The 23,308-nt window shown below is 41.3% G+C and overlaps 2 protein-coding genes across 2 annotated transcripts in view; one reads left to right on the top strand and one right to left on the bottom strand.

Annotated features, from left to right (window-relative positions):
- Positions 1 to 2,822, top strand: part of ppfia3 (PTPRF interacting protein alpha 3) — a 34,411-nt gene extending 31,589 nt beyond the window's left edge. Inside the window, exon 31 of the mRNA XM_084925197.1 lies at positions 9 to 2,822. The gene's annotated coding sequence lies outside the window, so the exon portion shown is untranslated. The remainder of the gene's footprint in view (positions 1 to 8) is intronic.
- Positions 2,823 to 6,384: 3,562 nt separating this feature from the next.
- ntf4 (neurotrophin 4) lies at positions 6,385 to 14,143 on the bottom strand. The gene is made up of 2 exons (XM_084925196.1): positions 13,693 to 14,143; positions 6,385 to 8,190 (listed from the first exon to the last, which is right to left on the bottom strand). The coding sequence occupies exon 2, from the start codon at positions 8,169 to 8,171 to the stop codon at positions 6,708 to 6,710; it is 1,464 nt and encodes a 487-aa protein (XP_084781322.1). The 5' UTR covers positions 8,172 to 8,190; positions 13,693 to 14,143; the 3' UTR covers positions 6,385 to 6,707.
- Positions 14,144 to 23,308: the final 9,165 nt, after the last annotated feature.

Here is a 23,308-nt window from a genome sequence, read left to right as displayed (position 1 = left end):
CCCCCCAGGGCGCTGACAGGATTGTGACTAGAGGACCCTCTCGCTCATCCACGGAGAAAGAAGCAATGAATATAACCATTTAACTTTAAATAAATCTTTCAGTCTGACCATTCTGCAATAACAGAAGAAAAGAAATAAGGGGGAAATCAAGAATGTATGAATGTATTTTACGACCAGACTGCGAAGTTTGAAACGGATACGCTGTTTTCTCCCTCTGTCTCTCACTACCTTCTCAGCTCTTCCTCTCTCAGTGCGAAGGGTGCGAAAAGGACAACACCGGTGTCGGTTAGAGTCGGTGCCGTTGCGCTGCGTAGGTCTCTCCTTTCTTCATTCCTGTCCACGTAAAGTTAGCAGAGTTGGCAATATCAGGGCTCATTTTCCTACCTACAGAAAAAAATAACACTTGCTGCCATTTATTGTCTTACAGTTTGAAAACAAGTAAATGTGTCGCCTTACAACTTCTGCTCAACAACAGGTGTTTTATAACGAGGGCCGGGACAGAAAGTAACCTCACCGTAAAGTCTGGAGAGGACCGAGAGGGTGTTAAAACTGAGTGACGACTTGGAGGGGAAATGGCTAGGTGGACATAAACGTGTCATAAACTACACCGGTGTTCTCCTTTGTACTAAAGGGCTGGCTGGTGTCCAGTGTCAGCCATTGTGGCTCTTTGTTGGCTTCTATGGTCCTGTCAGGGGTTGGTTGCGGTGGTGTAGTAAAATCCGTCTGAATTCAGACCACCATTTAGCTCCGACCACATCAGAGGGACCCTCCTCACGGCTTGTCTATTGGGGCCTTGAAAGCCGATAAGCTGAGTAATCTCTTTTGAAGGGAGTCCATTATAGAGATCAAAGGCACAGAGTTGCATGGGACAGTGTGTAGCAAGGCCATAGAAGCATTGTGTTCATGATCTCATGATGTCAATGGCAGGAAGTCAATTAAGTTACCGCTGGTACCACTTTCTAAAAAAGATGTTAATAGGTTTTTATAAGTTTTGGCTTTATTGATGTTAAAAGGACACTCCAGTGATATTTGTTTTTTACTTTCAGTGGGGTTCCGCTCAGACTGTGGAAACAGTTCCACAACAGCATTGTGGTTTTGGTAGGAGCCTTTTTAAAGTTTGGAAAAGAAGTGATACAATCTCTGCTTCGGTTTGAGATTTACATTTTTAATATAATCTATAAGTGTGGAACAAAAGAAAGGAGCAAATGCAATCTGGGCACTTACCGGTCGGTCTGCTAACTTAGCATTTTAGGGCAACAGCAAGTTTTTATGTAGCCTACAGATATCTGGGCCAAGACTGTTTATCTGCATGCAGGCAAACCTGCTCAAATGTGATTAACAATGTAACTCTGAATGCAAATGGAAACCAGAAAGCTTCTTGTAGCAAAAATCTGGTCTCTACTTACTTACATACAGACATCTGCTTATAGAGACTGGTGTAGAATCATTTTATACCTAGACCTACAGTAGAGCCTCTGCTAGTGACAGCGTGTCAGAATATAGCTCTAACAAACATTAGTGTCTCGTCTCAACAGAGCTGTAACGTTCGATAGCTACACGTTCCTCTGATTGGTGGATGTAGACTGGGCAAATAAAATAGTTTCTACATAAAACTCAACAAAGATCGAGTGCTATCAATTTCAGCTATATTCAAGAGAAGCCACACATATCGACAGGCAATATCTCCAAAACTGAGCAACTCACACCCAAACATTCTGGATGGTGGAAAGCTTGATTTTTAGGTGAACGGTTCCTCTAACCAAATATAATCTTTCTAGTGACTGTAAGACTGAATTAAAAAGGAAAGGAGGGTTATTCTAGAGGTGAATATGCACCGGAAAAATCTATTTTTCAGGAACTTGCACCAAAAAGTTCACCTTTCACTTAATAATTCAGTATCTCATTAGTGTCCTGTACATTGTTATAAATATTAATGTTTTACATGGAAATAATGCCATTTATTAAAACCTCTAAGCCATTTCGAAACTATGTCTATCTAGAAAGTGGTACCTAAGTTTAGAATATAAAGCCAGACTCCAACGCGAAATCCTCAGTCAGCGTCCACGGTGTCATTACGAGGTTTGTGACTTGTAATCATCAGCTCAGGGTCTTGGGTAATCCTGATGATGGCAGAGGCAACAGAGAGACAAAACAGCAACTCAAAGGGAGAAAAGAAGAACAAGAAGGATGGACAGAAGCCGGTCATTTTATTGCACACAGAAGCCATAACCGAAATTTAGAGCGCTTTCTGGGGGCGTGGGGGTGAGATCAGAGAGAGGTCGGGGCGAGCCCGAGGAAGCCCAGGAAACAAAACCTTTAGCCTCTGTGTTTACGATGCATGTCAAACAAATGACAATGACCTAAAACATTTTTTTGGTAGTGAAGATGATATGAGGTGTCGTTAAAAATATATATCTGTATGATAAACCTACAGGGGTGGGAGCCTGGGGATCAATTTGTAAAATGTGTGTATTTTTTTCAGTTGTATTTTTTATTTTTTACAATAACTATTTATTTTCTTTAGGTATGTATTGGATAAATGTATGTACATGTTCTGTTCCTTCTTGACTTCATTTGAACTAGTTTTAAAAGTAAATATGAAACATTGAAAATGGTCATTCAAATACGCTACTGTATGTGTACATTTTGAGAACAAATTGTGCAATGATTTAACAGATTTCCATGATTAAAGTGATAGTAATACAAATTGAAAAAAAAATCATCTGGAAAATAAAGAAAAATAATGATGATGATGATGAAAATGGTGATGTAAAAGAAAAAATAAAGCAAGCGATCCAGGTGGATCTGCTGATCATCGCAAAGTTTTCCTGATTTTCTTTTATTCAGTGACTTCTATAGATAAAAATTTAAGATTTAAGAAGCTGTTTTGCTTCTTCTTTCAGAGTACAAGGAAAAGACATATTTAGTTTGTTTCACTTCACTTTGTAAATGATTGTACATTTTATTAGATATATCTTTTGCATACTTTGCAAACACCCAAGTACTAATAAGTAGTAGTAGTAGAAAATTTGCCAAACAAACTAGCAAAATAATTTAAACCAGTTGGACTTAACTGGGAGGTTTCAAAATTTTTTTTTTTTTATACCAACAAATGCAGTAAAACCTGAAGAATTTAAAGCTGGACTACATTTAAAGTACGTTCTCTCAGTTTTTTGCTTGTACTCTCCACTTTAATTGCACGTACATCCACCAAACTTTTCACCGGTTTGCTGGTCGATTAAGTTTTTTGTTTTTTTTTTCAAATATTCTTCAAAGTCTGATTGAAAACTTTTAGTCCTTAAAATGTGATCAAATGAACTTTTTCTGACTGTCAACAGCATTTTCTGGTGTACACCCAATGGATACTTTGTTAGGTATACTTATTCAACTGCTCAATAACACATATATCTAATTACTCGATCACATGCTAGCAACTCCATGCATTCAGTTATGTGGACATGGTCAAGACAACTAGCTGAATTAAAAGCGTTCTCTCACCCCTATTCACTCAATATATATTCATACACCACGCATTTAATTATGGGTTATTATTCATCTCTGGTTTTCTTCCACAGCATGTCTTTTGTCTCCCTCCCCTCCCTGAGCTTGGTTCTCCTGGAGGATTTTTCCTGTTAAATGGAGGTTTTTCCTTCCCATTGTCGCCAAAGTACTTCCTCTTAGGTGTCGTCTGATTGTTGAGGTTTTTCTGTCACATTGCCGGGTCTTTATCTTACAGCTTTTAGGCAACTGTTGTTGTGGTTTGGTGCTATATGAATAAAAGTGAATGGAATTGAAATGGGGAGTATCAGAATGGGGAAGAAGGGTGACTCTACTAGTTTGAGTATTTCAGAAACTGCTGATCTACTTGGATTTTCCAAGAGAGAAGATTTTTAAGGGAGTGGGAGTTCTCTGTGTGAAAACACCTTGTTGGCGTCAGAGGTCAGAGAACAATTGCAAGACTGCTTTGAGCTGATAGGAAGACAACAGTAAATCAAATAACCACTCATTACAATGAAGGTATGCAGAGAGGCATTTCTGAACGCCCAACACGTCAAACAGATGACCTATAGCAGCAGAAGACCACACAGGGTGCCACTCTGTCAGCGCAGAATAGTAAACAGGCTCACCAAAACTGGACATCAGAGGACCAGAAAAACATTTGCAGGATCAGAATTTGGATACATCCTACCTTGCATCACTGGTTCAGGCTGGAGGTTGGGCTCTAATGTTATGGGGGATATTTTCTTGGCAAGCTTTAGTCCACTAAGCACCAACTGAATACCATTTAAACAGCACAGTCTGAGTATTATTACTGACCATGTCCATCCCTTTTGACCACAGTGTACTCATGTTCTGATGGCTGTTTCCAGCAGGAAAAAGCACCACGTCACAAAACTCAAATCATCATCTCAAACTGGCCAGGATGAAGTGATGAGCTTAAACATGATAAGCTCACTGTACTCAGATGGCCTCCACAGCCTCCATATCTCTTCCAATAGAGCCCATTTGACATGTGGTAGAAGAAGAGTTTTGCATCATGGATGTGCAGCCAACACATCTGCAGCAAGTGTGTGATGCAATCAACACAGACCGAACTCTTTGATGAATGTTTCCAGCATCTTGTTGAATCTATGCCACATAGAGTTCAGGTAATCCTGAAGTGGAGCCGGGATCCAACCCAGTACTAGCTAATAAAGTGAGTGATGAGTGTACAACTGGCGTTATCTGATGTTCAAATTTATTCTAGAAAAAAATGCAAATTCAGGCATATTTCTATAGAAAATACCTCACCTACATTATAACCATAAAATAGCAACAAAAAAAGGCTCCACCTCAATGTACGTAACTTTTTGGTGATATCACTTTCTTTAAATTTTAACAATCGCTGCTGTTTTCAAAAGAAACATTTTACAACACATATCTCTAAAGGGCGTGCTCTCACTCTGAGCCAGGAATCTACCTGAGTAGCACTTACATCCACCCAACATCACAGCTTTATATCTGTTTATATCTTAAAGGGCTTTTTAATAGAGCAGTTCATTAATGTGTCATTCCGAGCTTGATTTATAGAACGTCATTTGTTATAAAACAAAAACAAAAACGCGGTGAGGCTGACGTTTTCCTGGCTGTTTACTGCATTATCTGAATGATGTAGTGATAAATAGATTTTGTTTTTAAACCCTCTCTAAAGACCTTTAACTGCAATGTGACAAGAAAATTAAACTTTATCCAGTATTTGGACTTCCAGGAAAGCATGGATTATTCAATTTTTGGATAGAAAATACATGTTTATTATCTTTAAATAGTGCCAGTAAGTTTATTTGATTGGTTTGTGTTTTGTTGTTAGTGCTGACCCAAAAAGTATATCCACTAATGTTTTTCGACACATTCTTCACCTTCATGGGGCATAAAAATTGACATTTTCTTATCATATCTTCACAAATACATATGCAAATAAAATCAGAAAAAATGGGAGACACAGTTTAGATGTTCTCAAGAAACATAAACATTATCCAGGTGTAGATATCCTAGTGTGTGTAGGGACTTGTGCATGTTGTGCAACTCAGCCTTATTGGAGGTATGTAGTCTTCGCTTGCTCTTTTTCCTGAAGCAATTATTTTTAATCAACTACATGTATCTGGATTTATAGACAACTGAACACAGAATAGCCACAATTTTTGCTTGTAATGGATGATTTTTAAAATTAGGACTTTACAACTTTTAAGCATGTTTGTCACGTTTCCTCTTACCAGCAGATTTCAGCAGCAAAAAATACAATAAAAACTAGTAATGAAAGCTGTACTTTGTATGTACATTAGTTAAGTTCAGAGCATACTGAGTACAAAGTTCCTTTATTACCATGTTTGGCAGGACAACTGAACAAACGCAAAGATGGTAAATCAGCTTGTTTAAGTGTCACATAATTTACAAACCACATGCTTTTACAATCATGAGCCACGTGTGAGGCCCACATGCACAGATACATCCTGCCACAAAAAATCCTCTGCCTGGCTGAAATCACGCTAGCATGTGCCCGCGCTGTAGTCTTAGTTAAACCATAACTGTGACGTTTCATGGTAAAATATATGGTGAGTGTTTGGAGCAGTAAAATGGAACCTCAGTAGGGGGCGCTCCTTCCTCTTACAACCCGAGCGGACCGGAGGCTGGAATTACCATCAGACACTGGAGAGACCTACAAGCCCGTGAAGGCTTCTTCTATAAATACACACAAATATACATAGCTTCATACATAAAGGTATACTGGTGTCATATTGTACACACATATATATATATATATATATATATATATATATATATATATATATATATATATATATATATATATATATATATATATATATATATATATATGTAGGAATATATTAATATCAAAGACATACACATGCTTACATACTAATCAAAAATAACTTAGATTATGAAAGATAAATCATACAAAAACAGTACTTCTTAAAGTAAAATTTCTATAGGACAATTTTCCCTAAGATCTAGTGTTGAGGTCTTCTTGTTTTTTTAAATGCAAAAGTCACTTAAAGTTGTAGTGGAAGGAAAAGAGATATCTGAAAAGGTCTGGATTTAAGAAGAGATAGCTTCCCTCATGTTCTATGAAAGACCACGAGGAAGAGAAAGTGCACACAGAAGGATGTCAGAGCTGCTCTGCTCTGTGTCACTTCACTTTGTGCTGTCTCTTAAGCCCTCCCCCTCCCCCTTCTTGTCAAAACCTCCCTCCCCGTTGCCTGATTTGCTCTGGACAGCAGCACACAGACGCAGGACGAGTTGATTCGAATCCACCTCCATCCGATTCTGTTTCTATTATCTTTGGTGAGTGCTCGCACGTACGACTGCTTGACTCTACACTCACTGTTCCACTGTTTTTTATCCACTCCCAAGCAGCTGCCCCCAGCCACACCTATCCCTCGAGGTTTGAGAGATTTCGCTGATGCAACAGCACCCTTTGACTGGATCCCGTTGTTGGGATGGTGGCAGTTAGTTTCATAGAAGTACTGTTGTAGAGGTCCTCTCTGAGTCTGGATTTCCTGTAAGACACTGACATTCTCTCCTTTGAAGTCAGTGGCTTCTGTCTTGTTAACCCACACACTTATTGCCTCGCACACCGACTGTTCCCTTGATCTAATACCTTCCTTTGATCTGTCAGTCAAATGTGAGCGTTTATCCCTTTTAACAGGATGGACATCCTCACGGGTTAATCTAGCAGAGTCTGCCCAAGACAAAGTCGTACTCCTGTCAAGTGCGCGGTCGCCGTGACCCTCGATGCGCTCGTCCATGTCCTCCTGCTCCTCCCAATCCCCGTCCTCCTCCAGCATGCCAGTCTCTAACATGAGCAAAAGAGGTGGGTCCTCAGGAGGTGATGGAGAGGATGAGAACAGGACCCGAGGATGAGCATCGAGAAACAACTCGTCTCCCTTTAAGATGTTATCCATCCCTCCCAGACCCAGACCACCCTCCACTGTCAGACTCTCTTCAGGAAAACCTCTTCCAGTTCCCACGGTCCTCTGGCTCGCTGTCCCGATTTTTTGTGTATCTCTGAACTGATCTGAAGTTGTAGTCAGTTTTGGTCCTGTTTGACCCTTATGTGTTGTAGCAGGACTCACATGGTTTTCCAATGCAGAAACCTGCAATGGCCTATCAGTAGTGTCCTGAAGATTGTCTTTCTTGGAAAAGTCCACAAAGCCTGCATATTCATACCTGCTGGTGCTGCCAGGTTTGTAATCCTTGGGAACAGAACTATCCTGGGAAACATCCTCGGCCCTGAGTGTAGCTCGTTCTGTGGGAACATCTAAGCTGCTTCTGTCATTGCTGCCTGAGTTGCTGTTTGATTGGTGGGTTCCTCGACTCTCCACCTTGAATGTCTCTTCGCGTATAGGTTTAACATAATCCTTACGGCTCTCGAGGTTTTGTCTGTTGCTGTGTTGACTGAGCGCAGCAGTCATGTTGTAGTCCGTCTGCGAGGCACTTCCATTGAAGCTGTAGTCCGCGGGGGCAGCTGCGAGGCGAGCGGCTGGGTCATGCCGGTGCTCTCTGCGTTTGTCGAAGCCAGGCTCGGCGGACGCAGTAGCAATCTTGGACACGGGGTTGTGAGGGAAGGGCAGGGCCGAGGCAATCACCATGGCAACCAGGGGAAGCCAGTGCATCACTCCCAAGACGTATCAGCTGGTGGTTAAAATAGAGCAGACACAAGAGGAGAGAGAGCCAACGTTACTTTATACAATGCAAATTATGGCTTATACAGTTAAACCAAGCACCACAATTAAAGTGTAAATTGAGAGGTTTTACTGGTGGCCTACAGCTTTATGAGACTGGTGCTTTAACTGCTGAGGTATGGCTCTAAAATCTTGGCAGAACTCGTGGAAAAATAGGTACAGCGAGGTCGATCTTTGTTTCTGCAAGAGGAGTTCAGCTATGAATGGTGCACACTTTGAAGAGCTCACCTCCGACAGACTGGCACGTATGTGTGTCAGAAACTTTACAGCCAAAGCTTTTAAAGGCATGATTTGTTTCTCTTCTGCTGTTGCTACTTTTCTTCAGAATTCAAGAATCTGGGACTTTCTTCTACATGTTGTAACTTACAATATACCTTCTTGTCAAAACACACACACATAATAAGAAAGCATACCAATACAGCTGAGATAAACCGCAAGTATTCTACCTGTTTACACCTGGGCTGTGGGTGAACTGGTGATGGAAATTTAATGATGGATACAGTACTGCATTCAGCTGCACTAGCCTGGAAGAGTTTCAATTATAGAGTGATCGCTATTGTAAACGTCCTGCCTGCCATAACCTGTATTATCTAAACTTTGTGCAGCTTGTAGTTACAAAAGGCTTTAGTGCTGCTTTTTCTGTGGCAAAAATAAGAAGCTGAAATTCTTCTGTATAACTCCTTTAGGTCATATACACAATATTATGTTATAAAAACTACATACTAAGCATTTCATAAAACGCATAGTTAACTGTTGACTATTTAGTTCACTATTATTGTTTTTGCCCATTTTACTTGGTCACAGAATCTTAGAAGAGCTCAATATTATTACAATATGACACCCACAATAACAATTCAGGGATTTTTATGCACAGAGAGATTTTTGGAGAATAAGTGGCACTTATAAGGTTAATAGGTTTGATATATGTAGACCAATAAAACGAATCATAATGCAATACTTGCTGCATTACATGACTATTGTTTAGGCTAGGGTACCATGTTGGTGTAATTGAACTGTGGTGTCAGTGGGAGTAGCATTGTATCAACACTATCCAATTTGTTAGCTCTGTCATTTCCTTCTCCCCTTGTCTGCAACACACACACACACATTACAGACGCGTAAATATCCTGTTATGACAGGCCTGATCCCTTCATTACGCTGATAAATTTCCAATTCACTCATGACCTGAATCATATTTAGACATTACAGTTTTCACAATTATGGTGTGGGACCTGAGATACAGTTAAACACCAGTTAAACTCCTGGTTTCAATAGTTTGTCTGACCACTAATTTGAAGGCAAAAATCTTTATTGCCAACCTATCAGATGTGCACAGTTTACAGCTTTTTTTTCCCATCTAAAAAATTATGAGCAAATTTCCTGAAAATCAAAACTAACTGTTAGTATAAATTTCATTCATTAAAACAAATAAATATAGTCAACCAGACCGCACACTCCCTCGTGTAAGCCAAATGTAAACAATTCCTGACACGCAAACACGTTCAGGGTGAATTGCTTTGTCAACTCTGACATTATGTGAATGAAATAAAAAGTGAGATGACTCACATGGGACTCAATGTGAGGTTGCCCTCTGACTAACAGTAAAAATATTCCAGTCACCAATCTATACCGCAGGTCCAGCGAGACGGTATTCAAGCAGTACTCACGAGCCTACACGGGGGAGGTAAGTGAGGATTTAGTTATTTGTTTAAAAACAGGGAAAAGGTCAATTGGAAAGAGTAAAAACGGGCGGAATGATGGGAATGTCAGTGATGTAACTTTCCTGGCGAGGCTCCTTCGTGGCAAAGGATGCAGACTTCTAAAAAACCACAGCAACATAAAATACGTGTCAAAAACTGAATGTTATGACTTCGTTTGTTTGCTGATATTATAATTGTTTGTTTTAACAGGTGTGTAAGAGCGACTGGGTGGGTGGATCATCGGTGGCTATCAGTGAGTGTGTGAATGAGTGGTGACAAAACTAAATCCTTCCTGTGACAGGACCTGTAACTCAATAGAGCCACACCCGGGACACAATGCTACCGGCGAGACGCAGCAAGGTTTGGTTGAGACATCATTCATGCTGTCACCCAAGGTGCTGCCGCTCAAAGTGCCTGCTGACGCCAAATCACACCTCAGCGTGTAGAGCTACATGTTTGCTTAGTTTACTGATCAGTGTACCAGGCCTGCCAAATGTTTTGTATGATGGAAACCAATTAAAGTGATAAATCTGACCGTTAACACGAAGGGGAAGTACAGGATCAAATATCCCGGACAGCTGTGGAATATGTGATCAGCTGGAGTTACAGGTTTCCTAAAGGCCTTTGTGGAGCACTCAGACATCACACCGAGGGCAGGCAGGCCGACCGTCTAAGTGGTTTCTTTGTAAAACAGCAGCAGCAGGAGCCGCACTTCATCACCATGCTCCATTTGCCACAATGACATGCATCATTTGCTCTCCCTGCAAGGCTAGACACAAAGTTCTTCCACCGTCTGGACCAAACTCAAGCCCTCGCAACCTACACCCCCTCTCCAGAAATGAGTACGAACAAATACCCCAGGCTGTCTAATTTAAAAACCTCACCTAGTAAGTAAAACCCTACTCGAAGCTGCACTCTTATGTTAATCCTAATCACCGTAGCCTGAAAGCCTTCAAAATGAGCAGCCCAGGAAGAATACCACAGGATATACAGCCTAAACAAACAGATGGAACCACCTCATCGAGCAAAAATCCATGAATAAACAGACTAAACTATGAGGACACTAACGGAGAGACCTCCAAGAACTCCATTTCTTATCACTGATTAATATAAGTCCTTGATAGCTCACATACTGGCTTTCTTTTCTCTGCAATCACATTGGCTGTGCATTTATTTAAGCTTCAGAAAAGCAGTCAAAACAAGGCGGAAGATACAACTTGTTCCCAACCTCTGCAATACAACATTCCCAGCAGATATGAGCATACGTCAGGGAGCATTTTTAAGTGACAGGTTGAAACTGTCCTATTTCACTTTGTTTTTAACCACTCTTAAAATGCAATGTTTCTCCTCGCTCTGACAGTTCAGTATTTTACTTTATATCTCTTTCTATGTATTTATTTTTTAACTAATTTTTATCAGATTAATGTGCTGCTTTTTCTGGTTCTTACATTAAACAGCGCTTTTAGCTGAACACAGATTCGGTCTTTTTTATGGACACTTTTAAATACACATAATTGACATTTATTATTTTGTAAAGACATTTAAGAAGCTGATAAAGTTTTCATGAATCACTTGAAAAATTACAATACAGTAGACACTAACTTCCTGTTAATGGATGATAAATTATCGTACATTTTTCTGTATTATCAAGCCACTTTAAACACATGCATCAATCCACATTCTTTACATGCCGTCACTCAAAACTCTTGCTCAACATTAACAATAGAAAAACTTTAAACACAGAATATAAACATAAGCGTTTTTCTGAGTAAATCTGACACCTGGAAAATTGTTCAGACTCCTGCCAGTGTTAAAGGGAAGAAGGAATCAGGGGGAATTATGGCACAGTGTGCCTCTGGCTCTCTCTTGAGACCCACCCCAGGAAACACATGCCATAAAGCAGATCCACACCTGGCAATGGCTACTGTGCTATTTAGCCTGTTTACAAGTTCCACATGTGTGGGTAATGTCAGGCACATCCATCTGACAGCGGGAAAATGCATTCAGTGTTAGGACTGCATTCTCTCCTGAACTAATCCTGCCTCTTTGAAGTTCTGTAACTCCCCCTCGATGGGGGTGGAAGATCTCGGAGGGAAGCTTCCCCCTGAAAACAGTTTACACGTCAGATTGCATCTTTCACCACTTTTTAATCACAGGTTGGGTCTGACTAAACGGTCTCAAAAGCATCCATTAGAAACACTGACAGCAGGAGTGGCTGTGACACTATGTGAGATGGAAAAAACATGCAGGTAAATGTTTGTCCTCCCTCTGCTTCGTCCCCTCTTTCGAGGTTAAAAATAAAAGCCTTTACACCCATTTACAGTGCCTTGCAGTCCCGCTGTACAAACAGCCCATTAATTCCAGCTCTGTGATTGTTTCGTACCATGCTCAGCCTGCAGGATTGAGCCCCCTCCTCTCTAACCTTGGCTCTGTCAGTGACACCTCTCTCAAATGACTTGTAGATCTCTCTGGTTCACACTGGGAAACACTTCTAATGAGGTGCAAGAAAGTAATGAGTCTTCTTCTGTTTAAAAGCGTAAAAAAAAACCTTAAAATCTGTAATGAAATAATTTATATTACACTCAAACTTGCACTTTCACCTGCAAAAACCACCCACGGAGCCTATTCAGCCCCTTATCTGTTGACAGCGCGGAGTTAAGAGATCAGCTGCAGGTATGTTAAAATGGCAACTTGTGTGATCTACCAGCAGGTTTGTGTTGTGACTCGGTAGCATTCACCTCACCTGAGTGACTGCCAAGGAAAACAACATGTGAAAAACCCTACAAGTGTCGGGCTGCCAAGGAAAACACGTAGAGCGTCTTGATCTTCTCAATCAAGTGAGAAATGCTGAGCTTTAAAAAAGAAAGCATGAATCAAATAAAAAATTAAATTATAATGATCAATTCGTGCCTGTTTATACATGAATGTAATTAAAAAGAGAGCTCGGAAAAATAAATAAATATAAAATTATTAAACTTATTGTAGCCTGACTTAAATAACTTTCTGGTTGTTATCCTCAAAGTGATAGGACCTCACCAGTGCCTTTGAACCAGGGCACTGATAAGCTTCCATCTTCCAATCTAACTTAGCAAGTCTACTTACTTAAGTACGTTACTAAATAAGTATTAATAGAAACTTTCTGATTCTACTCCACTATAATTTGTATGCAAATTAATGTGCTTTATACTCCATAACAATAATTTTAAAGCTTACATTTTTTTATTATATATTCCAAAATATAATCATATTAATAAATATTAACTATTATAGCTATATAGATTCAGTTATGATGCATGATCTAGTATAACGCATATATTTTGATTCTGCATAATTCTGCACGTTCTTTTACTGTAAGTACTTTCAGCATATGTTGAACCTACAATTTTTTTTTACTAATATTTAAGCAGGGTTATGACTTTTTAACTTGTTTCTTCACTTTGCAAAAATGTTATTCACATTCACACTCGTCTACTACATCTGTATGGGGGCACTTGAGCTTGGAAATCCGTGTTTTCTGCACCACTTTTCTACTTTGTATTTATTTGTCATTAAATATAATATGTTTTCCAGCGGGGCCCCACTGCCTTGGTGCCCACTATGCCACTCAATTTACAAAATCATGGAACCGCCCCTGTATCTGTAACTGACTGATTGCATAAATAAATGAAGAAACGTGTCTGTATTTCGATTGAGCTGCGCTGCAGAATATTTAAACATTATTTTGAGTGTACGTGTGTGATTTAAAGGCATACCGTTTAGGTGAGATCCGGACCCCGCGTCCTTCCAGCTGACACCACATTGATTATAGTCCTGTCGCTGTTGCTCAACTGGTTTAAAAAATAAACCCCAGTCACTTTTACACGCTAACCACAAACGCTATTCACAAACATGTCTTTCTCCTTTTTTAATAATCCGTGACATCGCACGAGTGCACCCAAAATCCAATGAGGGGAGAGAAAAAAAAAAAGGAAAGGAAAGTAGTTACACACCAGAAAACTCTCCTGTCCCGGGAGCGCTTCCACTCAAGAGAAATACAGTATGCAATAAACCCACAAAACTATTACAAATGTTGACCCGCCTGAAAATGTGGATATTCCATAACTTGTTACTGCTCCAAGGAGCCCCAGAGAAAAATTATGTCAGTTCAAATAAGTGAGCGACGAAGTGGAGCGCTGAAGAAGCTACCCAAACGTTTTAAGAACTCCGAACTCCGCCTGAAACGCGTTCAACAAAGCTAGCATTAACTACAAGCAAAACTTCCGGTTAACATTTTCAAAATAAAACATCAATTGAGGAATTTGAATTTCCATCGAACGCTGACGGAAAGACAGGGCTTTTATTTTAAAGAAGCACGCAGTCTCTTCAGAATGGCCCTGTTATTGGCTTACTGCTAGCTCGACTCAGTTGAGATTACTGAGTTTCTTGGTGGAAGCGCAAAGACTGGGCGAACTCCCCCCCCCGGATCCTTTAGTAGAATATGGATAAGAGTTCTGGAGCATTCAGCGACTAACATCTGTGAAAGCAGATGTATGAAACAACCGCTCCTAAACAGACACCTAAAAGAGAAAACAATAATTAGCCCAAAAACAAAGTCACATATCTTTGCTAGCTTGGAATTAACATGGCCATGAGATGATCTTAACCGTCACCCCTCCTGTTTTTGATCCCCGCCTCACACTTCACAGGAAAACAGCCAGTAATGCCAGTAATATGGGCACAGATCCAAGTTCGGTGAGTTCATTATGGGGCATCAACTGTAAATTATTACAAACCAGCCGTAGCTGCACGGTTGTCGTTTGCAAGTGTGTGAGGCTGCAACATAACCCCGTTTGGCACAATCAAACCTGAAGATGTAACTCTGTGTTTTAATGCCAAATCCAAGTCTGCTCTCAGATTGCTTCCTCTTTGCTTGTGCCAGATTTTTAGGCATGTTTGCAAGACACGTAGAGATGTGAGTGCTTACAGGTTAATTTCGATGTTGGCATGCACATCAAATCCTAGGAAACAGTAAATAGGCCTAAATTACAACAGGAAGATACTGTATACTCTGACAAGGTGATTAAGAAAATACTGTGCACTGAGGCTATAATTCATCATGTTCGTGTTTAGATTGTTGGGCCTCCTTATCTGAGGACTTTAGGTGGTGATTAGTATGGAGACCCTTGAATTACTCTGGCAAACTAGCCTTGTGTCTAGGAAGGCCATGGCTTCTGTGTCTGAAAGGTTTAAGGCACCGAAGTGACTTAAACTTGGCTTCAATTTTTCATGGGAAACTTATGAGGTGCAAAAAGGTTATCTATTTTTTGCAGTCACATGACCGCTAACCAGATTTTGGAGGTGTGACATTGTATGGGGAAGGCAGTGTTGCCAACTTAGCGACTTTGTCGTTATATTTAGCGAGTTTTCAGACCCCTTAAAAAGACGTGAAAGCGTGTATCGCTTTTACTCTCAACAAGCAGCGGGTGCTGTAACGCAGTCAGTTCTTCTTTTACTCTTTTACTCTTATGCTGTTTTGTGGATCACAAGGTTTAAAACTACTTATAAACACACACACAAAGTAACTCCACCAGAGTGCCTATTTCGGGTCACTTTTGCCGATCCAAGCCCGGGTAAAGGAGCAGGGTTGGAATTGTGACATTAAAAAAAACAATAATTGCTAAAAGAAATTTAATTTGTAGTTCTAAATAAACTCTAAATGCATTTAGGACGTTTTTTACTCACTTTATGTCTCTTCCACGATGTTATTTCTGTCTCCAACAACATAGGTTACAATTAGATTAGCATGACCAATTATGCAAATTAGGCGATGACGTCATTTAGCGACTTCTAGCGACTTTTAGGACAACCAATTGCGATTTTCCTTACTGAGGAGTTGGCAACACTGGGGGAAGGTCTCCGTGGATGACAACATGGAACCCACTAGGCAAAAATGTGTACTCCCCAACCAGTTTGCGCAGTTGCATTTGCAATAAGGTTTTCACCAACTGACGCTGGTTACAAAGAGGGTGCTGCACCGAAAACCTCCTTGTTGTTGCTAGCAAATTGATGCAGCTTTGAAGCAGTACATCAACATCAAGTTTTACTGCCATTCAGCTAATAGTTAGCTAGTGTTTGCAGAGAAGATGGTGCGTTCCATGCAAACTTCGGGCGATTGAGACAATCTGCTAGTGACCAAAGCAGTTACAATGAGGTTTCTGGTGTAATCCACTTCACCTAGTGATGTTCAGAAGCCCTAAGAGTCTGAGAATATATATTTTTCCCTTACCAATAGTGGTTGTATCACATCCAAGCAATGTGTGCATGATGTCATATGTTCCAAATTCCTGATAGTCTTAAGGGCTCCATCATTAGTTCCAGGTAATACTAAAGCTGTTTTTGTGAATTATAGTCATTATTAGAAGGGGTGATAATCCATCATATTGTCATTAGCTAATGACCTGTCAATCACAAATTATCAGCCAATGAGCATGCAGTGTACTACTACTACTTTTACAGTCAGTCCATCACTTGCTTTTCAAGTCTTGTTGCAAAACACCAGCATGGGGACTGCTAAATCACTCAGCTTGAGCCTTCATAACAAGAATTCAGTGACGATTGCATGACATCACAGTCAAGGCATCACACTTTTTTACACTTTTTTCTTAGGTTGAAGTGATTTATGGAGCTGCCTTCCAGCTGCACAACATAGAGACTAAAACCATTAATGCACACATAGTGGACAAATCCATGTGCCACAACCCATTAAAAACATTGCTGCATTTCCTGCATGTGCTTCACTTCTTCAGGACATCAAATAAATTGATCAGTTGTGTGTAACTGCTTGCACCTTGTATATATTTCTTGTTTGTTTTCCCTCTTCTTATTACCATGCACAAAAGGAGAAATAATTCTCATTTAAATTTCATCAGCTTATCTTCACAAGGTATTCACCAGCCTTATCTTTGTGAAGGTTGCTTCAAAACCCCCCCAAAATCTTTCAAATTCTTTTCCCTCAATTTATCCCCACTTGTTTGCACGAATGAAAAAGAACAAGCAGCTAATCTCCATTTATTTGATAAGAAATGTTACACTGGCTGAAAGCAAGTTTTTTGCAGGATTTTCTTCTGTATGGTTGCAGGTTTTCAACAGTGATACCTTTATTACTAACCGTAAATTGCATTTGAAAGATACTTGCTTAGAAATAGTGAAAATATTTATTGAAGCTACAGGCAAAGTAGCAGGTGTCTGTTTTTTGGAGCGCATCCAAAGGATGTGATATATATTTCAATGTGACGTAGTTTTGGCATACTCTGTATTAATTCGCATATTTCTCATTAAGTGTGTTATTATGTGTTATTTGATGCAGATCTAGTTCATGTTTTCACATGGTTTTGACTTCCATTCAGTCGTGCAGATATTTGCTGCTTTGATCTTCGCTAATGCTGCAATGCAGGTACTTTGGATGTACTGTTAAAGCTGGAAAGATGAAAATAAGAGTTGTTGACTGGCCACTCTGTCCGCTCACAGGTCTTCGGGGGGAAAGTCGGCCAAGGCCTGTAGGAGTCACAATGGAGGTCTATAGAGGACGCACAGGCTGACAGACAGTTCAGCGGGTCCTCGGCGCAGATAAGTCACCCCTATACAGACCAGACGAGGGTTCATTGCTATTGACCTGCGAGAACAGCGCGTCCACTGAGCCTCCCCACCTTGAATGGCCTTGTTGAAAAGGAGAGCCATAAATTGGCGGATGAGCAGTGAGAGGAATGGGGGGGGGGGTCTACTCTGCCTCCCCTCTTCATCCCACCTCCCACTCTCTCTTGCTCTCTCACATGCTATCTCTTTCTTTCCTTTACCAAGTAGTGGTTTCCATCTCACCAAACCCCTTTCCCCCTGAATGTTTAAAAAGATGAAAGGATAAGGAAAAGAATGGAGACAAAAGAGCGCAGGCTTGTGTTACAACCCTGCCCCTGAGAGACTGCTCATGAAAGAGTTCGGGGATGGGAGAGATAGGGACCTGGAGAGGAGACACAGAAAGAGAAGGGGGGATCGTGAAAAGAGGGTTTTCAGGCCGCTAAAACGGGTCACTCTTGTATAGAGAGGCAGACTAAAGTGCAGTCTTCACTCTGAGTCGGAGACATTTAACACAGGACCATCAGATGGAAGGCGGCGTTGATATACTTGTACTCACTGAGTGATTGCACATCCGCACATGCTGCTCCCCCAGCATGCTGTTGCATGCTGGGGGAGCAGGCTGAGGGTCGCAGATGCCAACAGACTTAATAAACTAATCCGTAAGGCCAGTAATGTTGTGGGGATGGAGCTGGACTCCCTCAAGGTGGTGTCGGAGAGGCGGATGCTGTCCAAGATAAAGACAATGTTGGATAACACCTCCCACCCACTCCATGACATGCTGGTCAGTCACAGGAGCATGTTCAGTGAGAGACTGAGATTACCGAAAAGCACCACTGAACGACACAGGAAATCTTTCCTGCCTGTGGCCATCTCCCTGTACAACGCATCCACTTAACACACTGGTTACAGCTACAACTACACATGTTTCTTTTCCAGCTATTTATTTATGAGTGACTTATGTATGTATATATATGTATATATTGTACTATTCTTAGTTAGCGTATTGTCTGTCTTGTCTTAATGTTGGTTTATAATGGAGCACTGTAACAAAAAATAATTTCCCCCAGGGATTAATAAAGTATTCTGATTCTGATTCTGACTTCACGCGCACACGCTTTGTTTGTCTTATCCGCATCCAGCGTACAGTAGAAGCAGAGAATCTTCTGAGAATTTTCGGGATCGTCTTTGCCAATGAAACACAAACACTTGCGCGCACATACATACACACTCCCTGGTGTCTCCTTGGCATTCCTACCCCTTGGCATTTACTGTCAGTCGCTTGAAATCCGTTCAACCCTCCCACCATTCTCTCTATCTCCTTCCCTGTCTGAACTTGCCCTGCGTGCACTTAGATATTTCCACCTCGGGGTGCATCAATGAGAGTTTGAGTGGTTGAGAGAAACAGAGCAAGAGAAAGTTGTTAGCTCGGTGTGGATGGGAATCACCTTCAGACAAAGGCGATGACTGAAAAGGCAGGGATGCGTTTTTCTCGGGCTTTCGCGTGCATATTTAAGACATGCAAATGTAACTGTGACCGTTTCACAGCCGAGGAGACCCAGAGGTTTATCTCAGGCATTCATTCACAGAACAAGTTTTGCTTCATACTACCGCTCTAACACGTCACAGTAAAAGCTTTCCTTAATCTTTAAGTCATCAAAACCCTTTAAAGTTAAGCTGCACTATTTAGCAGGCAAATTCAATGCTGTACAGTGGTTTTCTATTTTCAGCAAACAACATTATCATGACTGAAACAGGTTTCCGGTCTTTTATTAAAGCCCTGTAAAAAACCAAAAAACAAACAGATTTCTTTTATAGCACAGCGCTGCCTTGTACAGTGTCTCTCCCTTCAGAGGAGCGATTGAATTTGACTCCACACGTGATCCACCTTTTGGATCCCAACATCTTCAACTGGTTCTAATTTTGAAGTTTCCAGATGTCGCTCTTACTCCCATCGGCCCCTGTGATGAATCTTTCCCACAGGCAGCGCCATCAGGCATCAGCTTGTTGCCTCTGCACTGGACATCCTCCTGCATTTGAAACTCGGATCCGAGCGAAATTGGAAGGTAGCTATTATAGCAATTATTGCAAATAGCTGAGCCGAGCTGTCAGGGCGAGGCTCTCAGTCTGTCTGTCCACAACAGAGCCACCAAGTCAGGCCTCAATTACACATCCTCAGCCTCCCCAAGGTACCTGGTGTCAGTCCTCCATCATCTCCTCTTCCATCTTCACTCACTTTGAACCTTATTTTAGTGTCTTCACCTGATTTCCTGACATTTTCAATCCTTCTTCCATCACTCGCCTCACACCCGCCACATTCCACCTCCTGCTCACCCCTAAAAAAACCTTCTCTAATGAAAACTGCACTGCCATTGCTACCACACACGTACACACTGAGGTATAGCTGCATGTGTTTCTAATTTCAGGCATAATGCTCCGTTCTCCGCAATCTGACCCAATTAGCCAGAGTCTCCTGGAAATGCCCCAGTCGCCAGACACGGTGGCAAAGAGGTAAAGGTCAAAGGTGAGGTCATTCATGGGGGAGTTAGAATTGATGAATGCATCACCTCCTGTCTGCCTGTCTGTCTTTGACATCCCTGTGTGCGCTACTTCAGCTGCTGTCCAGTTTCCCCATGAACATATTTAGCACAGGTGGAGGTTTGAGCGCAAAAAGCAAGCCAAGCCTGAAATTGAATTTCACAGCTTACTAAAGGTCAAAGAGGATGAGTGACAGGGTCTGGAGCCAGACCACACATAAACATGCAAACAGCGCACATGTACACCGAAGCAAAGAATGCACACACACACACACACGCCCATACCGATACACTGCCGCTCTGACAAACAAACAGCACATGCGGCTACAAGTCTTTCCTGCATGAAACTGAAATTAGCGTATGGAATGTTCACCTTCGGGAAAACAGTTTGGGAGGGAGAGGGAATATGAGCATCAAAGCTCCAAAGCCCTCATTAGGAGAGCGGGGTTTGGTAATTCAGTTTAATGCCTAATTAGAAACAGGTTCAAATGGGTGCAAAATGCAGACTGGCGCTGTGTTGCATTGCCTAGCAGTCTGCCTCGTTCCACGTCTCTCTCAGTTTGGATTTTGTGTGATGTGCGATGTAGCTGGGTCGTTGTCAGTTTACGAAACGGCTTCACACAACGCATGCACACACTCTGCACGTCTTGTTTACATCATCTGCATCGCTGTTACCTCTCCCCTTACAGCACCCCTCTCTCTCCCGCGGATCACCTCTCAGTCACTCCTCCTCGTCTCCTTATCGGTGCCTACTCAGTGTCCCATTACAGGACCCAGTCCACCTACAGCGGCTACACTTTCATTCAGTCTGGATCCTCTAGATTAGACATGCAGCCTAAATAGTGAGTGATCTATTTACAGTTACATCCTCCGTGTCGCCGGCACAGTCCACATCTTCCTTGGTTTCCCCCCTTCTTTGCCCTCGCCGTTCCTCTCCATCCCCTCACCTCCTCTTCCATGTGCCCTATTTTTTGCCAACGGGGGAAAAATGTTACACATTGTAAACTTTACTCACTGTACAACACCCGTAGGATTGGATTTCAGTGGCAGACTTTGTGTTTGAACTGGTCTGGCAATTAGTAGAGGATAGACTTACGGCTCACCTACTGCACAATGGAAACACCGGCCCAGTTGTACAAGCCCCTGTTCCCATTCTGCCCCTCTCCATCTGTCCTCCTGTGGGACTGTGTGTGAGTGGTGGGTGTGCATGGAAGGGTATGTTTGAAATTCTTGTCGGTTGCACAGTTTCATGTGTGCGAGTGTAAATTTGTTGTTGCTGGCACCGGATAAAAAAAATCAAACTCAGTAGATGCCAAGACTTTAAGAATACAGTATACAATGCACTAAGATCTGGCTTATAACTGTGATGTTGTTACGAGTAGAAACTAGTGTTTGTTAATGTATAATTTGTGTAATAATCAAAGATATGCCCTTATAAAGGAAAGATAACAAATACTCTACATGAAAAGTGGAAACCTGTGAGGCAGAAAAATGAAGCCAATGGATTTGTCTAAAAAGCAATTGAGGTTGTCTCCATTAGCGAGCCGGTTCTCACAGACGTCCACATTAAGATGTTCAGCTTTGAAGCATTAAAACAGTGTTTGCAACAGTGTGTTGCAAACAGTTTGATCTTTGGTTATAGTTTCTCTCGTAAGGTGTAGATTTATGGATGTGGCTGCTTTGATTAACATCGATTAACCTTACCTGCACTAATTCAGTTCCCTAAATCGAACCAGTCAAATGTCTCTCTTTGGCTTTTAGACATTTGTTAACAGAATTATACTACAAATGCAGTGCAGTGTAGCAGTGTAGCCTGTCTGAGAATCTTGTGCTCCACTTGTGGTGAGTGAAATTCTAATATGTTATTAGTCTGTCACTAATTAGCAGATTGCACCTGTGCAGCTCATGCATGCTGTTTGCTAGCCAAAGCTTTTTAGTGTTAACTGATAACTTTGCACTCCACCCTCTGTTCTGCTCTCTGGGTCGCTTCTCACTAAAACGCTAATGCTGAGGTTTCAAATACATAGTCGGGAAACCATGACGTCACGGTGGTTGCATCCATCGTTTTCATGCAATTTGTGGAATAAAAACAAATGTTATGTTTGTTTAGCTTTTGGATAAAGTGACATTGTAATATAAAGCATCTGTACAGTCTTTAAAGTCTTTTTCTTATATTATTCTTCTCATATATGCTTAAATTGACACTTAAAGTTCAACTCTAAAGAATATCTTACTGACCTAAATATTTGCTGAATGTGTTTTTGTGTATCCTTAAGCTAAAATTAGAATGGACTCAGCAACAAGTGACATCTGCTCGGTAGTCCAGATTCCAGATCAGAATTTCTGTTTTTTTTTTTATTTTGGTAGTTTTTTGTTTGTTTGTAATGAGCGATCCTTTTAGAGATACCACAGAAGTTAACTGAATGTGCATCAATTTATAAAATCACCTTTATATTAGTGCTATAGTTTTGAGGTAATTTTATTTTACTCTAGTTTTCGTCTGTCTGCCAAGCCAGCAAGGAAACGGTTGTGCGGGTTTCATACTATACCGAAGAATGCTTTCTTATTAAAGTCTGCAAAGTCACGTTGTTATACAACATCATGTATGACAGTTGAGATGCTACACTCATAAATCACCCCTCCACCCCTCCCCATAAAGCCTCGGGCCTCCAGTCTTTACGACGCAGTGCTCTGGAATGACAAACCTGAAACTTCTCATCTTCTTTATCACTTTATTTCTAACTCCGTGTATTGATAAAGTGTCACGGTGTCATGGAAAAAGCCTGACCCTTGTATGTGCAGTATGTAGCAGCTCCACCCTTGAGCCCCCATGCACTTTGAGGCCTCACCGACTGACACTGATATCTGTCAATGTATCCCTCAGGGGGAAGCTGCTGAGCAGGTTTCTTCCATTCAAGAGTCATAGCACCCTCCTGTGGAAGGGAGGATAATGATGCCCCCCCCAAAGTCCCCAAACTCCTTCCTTGCAGAATTTCCATAATCATTTTAAAGTTGTTTCTCGCATCTATCTTCCACCTTCCGCGCGATTGTTGTCACTGGTAATTCTCGCCTGTCCCGTGCATTCCCCAAAAGTGTAACCAAAGTGATATAAAAGAGGCTTGTGGTAGATACAGTCATGAAGGCTGAGAGAAAGGAGGGAGGGGAGGAGATGGGAGTGAGGGTGAGATGCAGTGGGGTGAGGTGGGGGAGGAGAGGGGCTCAG

The sequence above is a fragment of the Perissodus microlepis genome, chromosome 4 (assembly GCF_051167445.1).
Source record: "Perissodus microlepis isolate ML-2025 ecotype Zambia chromosome 4, ASM5116744v1, whole genome shotgun sequence".
Taxonomy (NCBI): domain Eukaryota; kingdom Metazoa; phylum Chordata; class Actinopteri; order Cichliformes; family Cichlidae; genus Perissodus; species Perissodus microlepis.
This window is presented reverse-complemented; position numbering and strand designations above follow the sequence as displayed.

What these genes read in the sequence shown, in the direction of transcription:
- ntf4 (XM_084925196.1), bottom strand. Translation starts at nt 8,171, where the DNA reads ATGCACTGGCTTCCCCTGGTTGCCATGGTGATTGCCTCGGCCCTGCCC.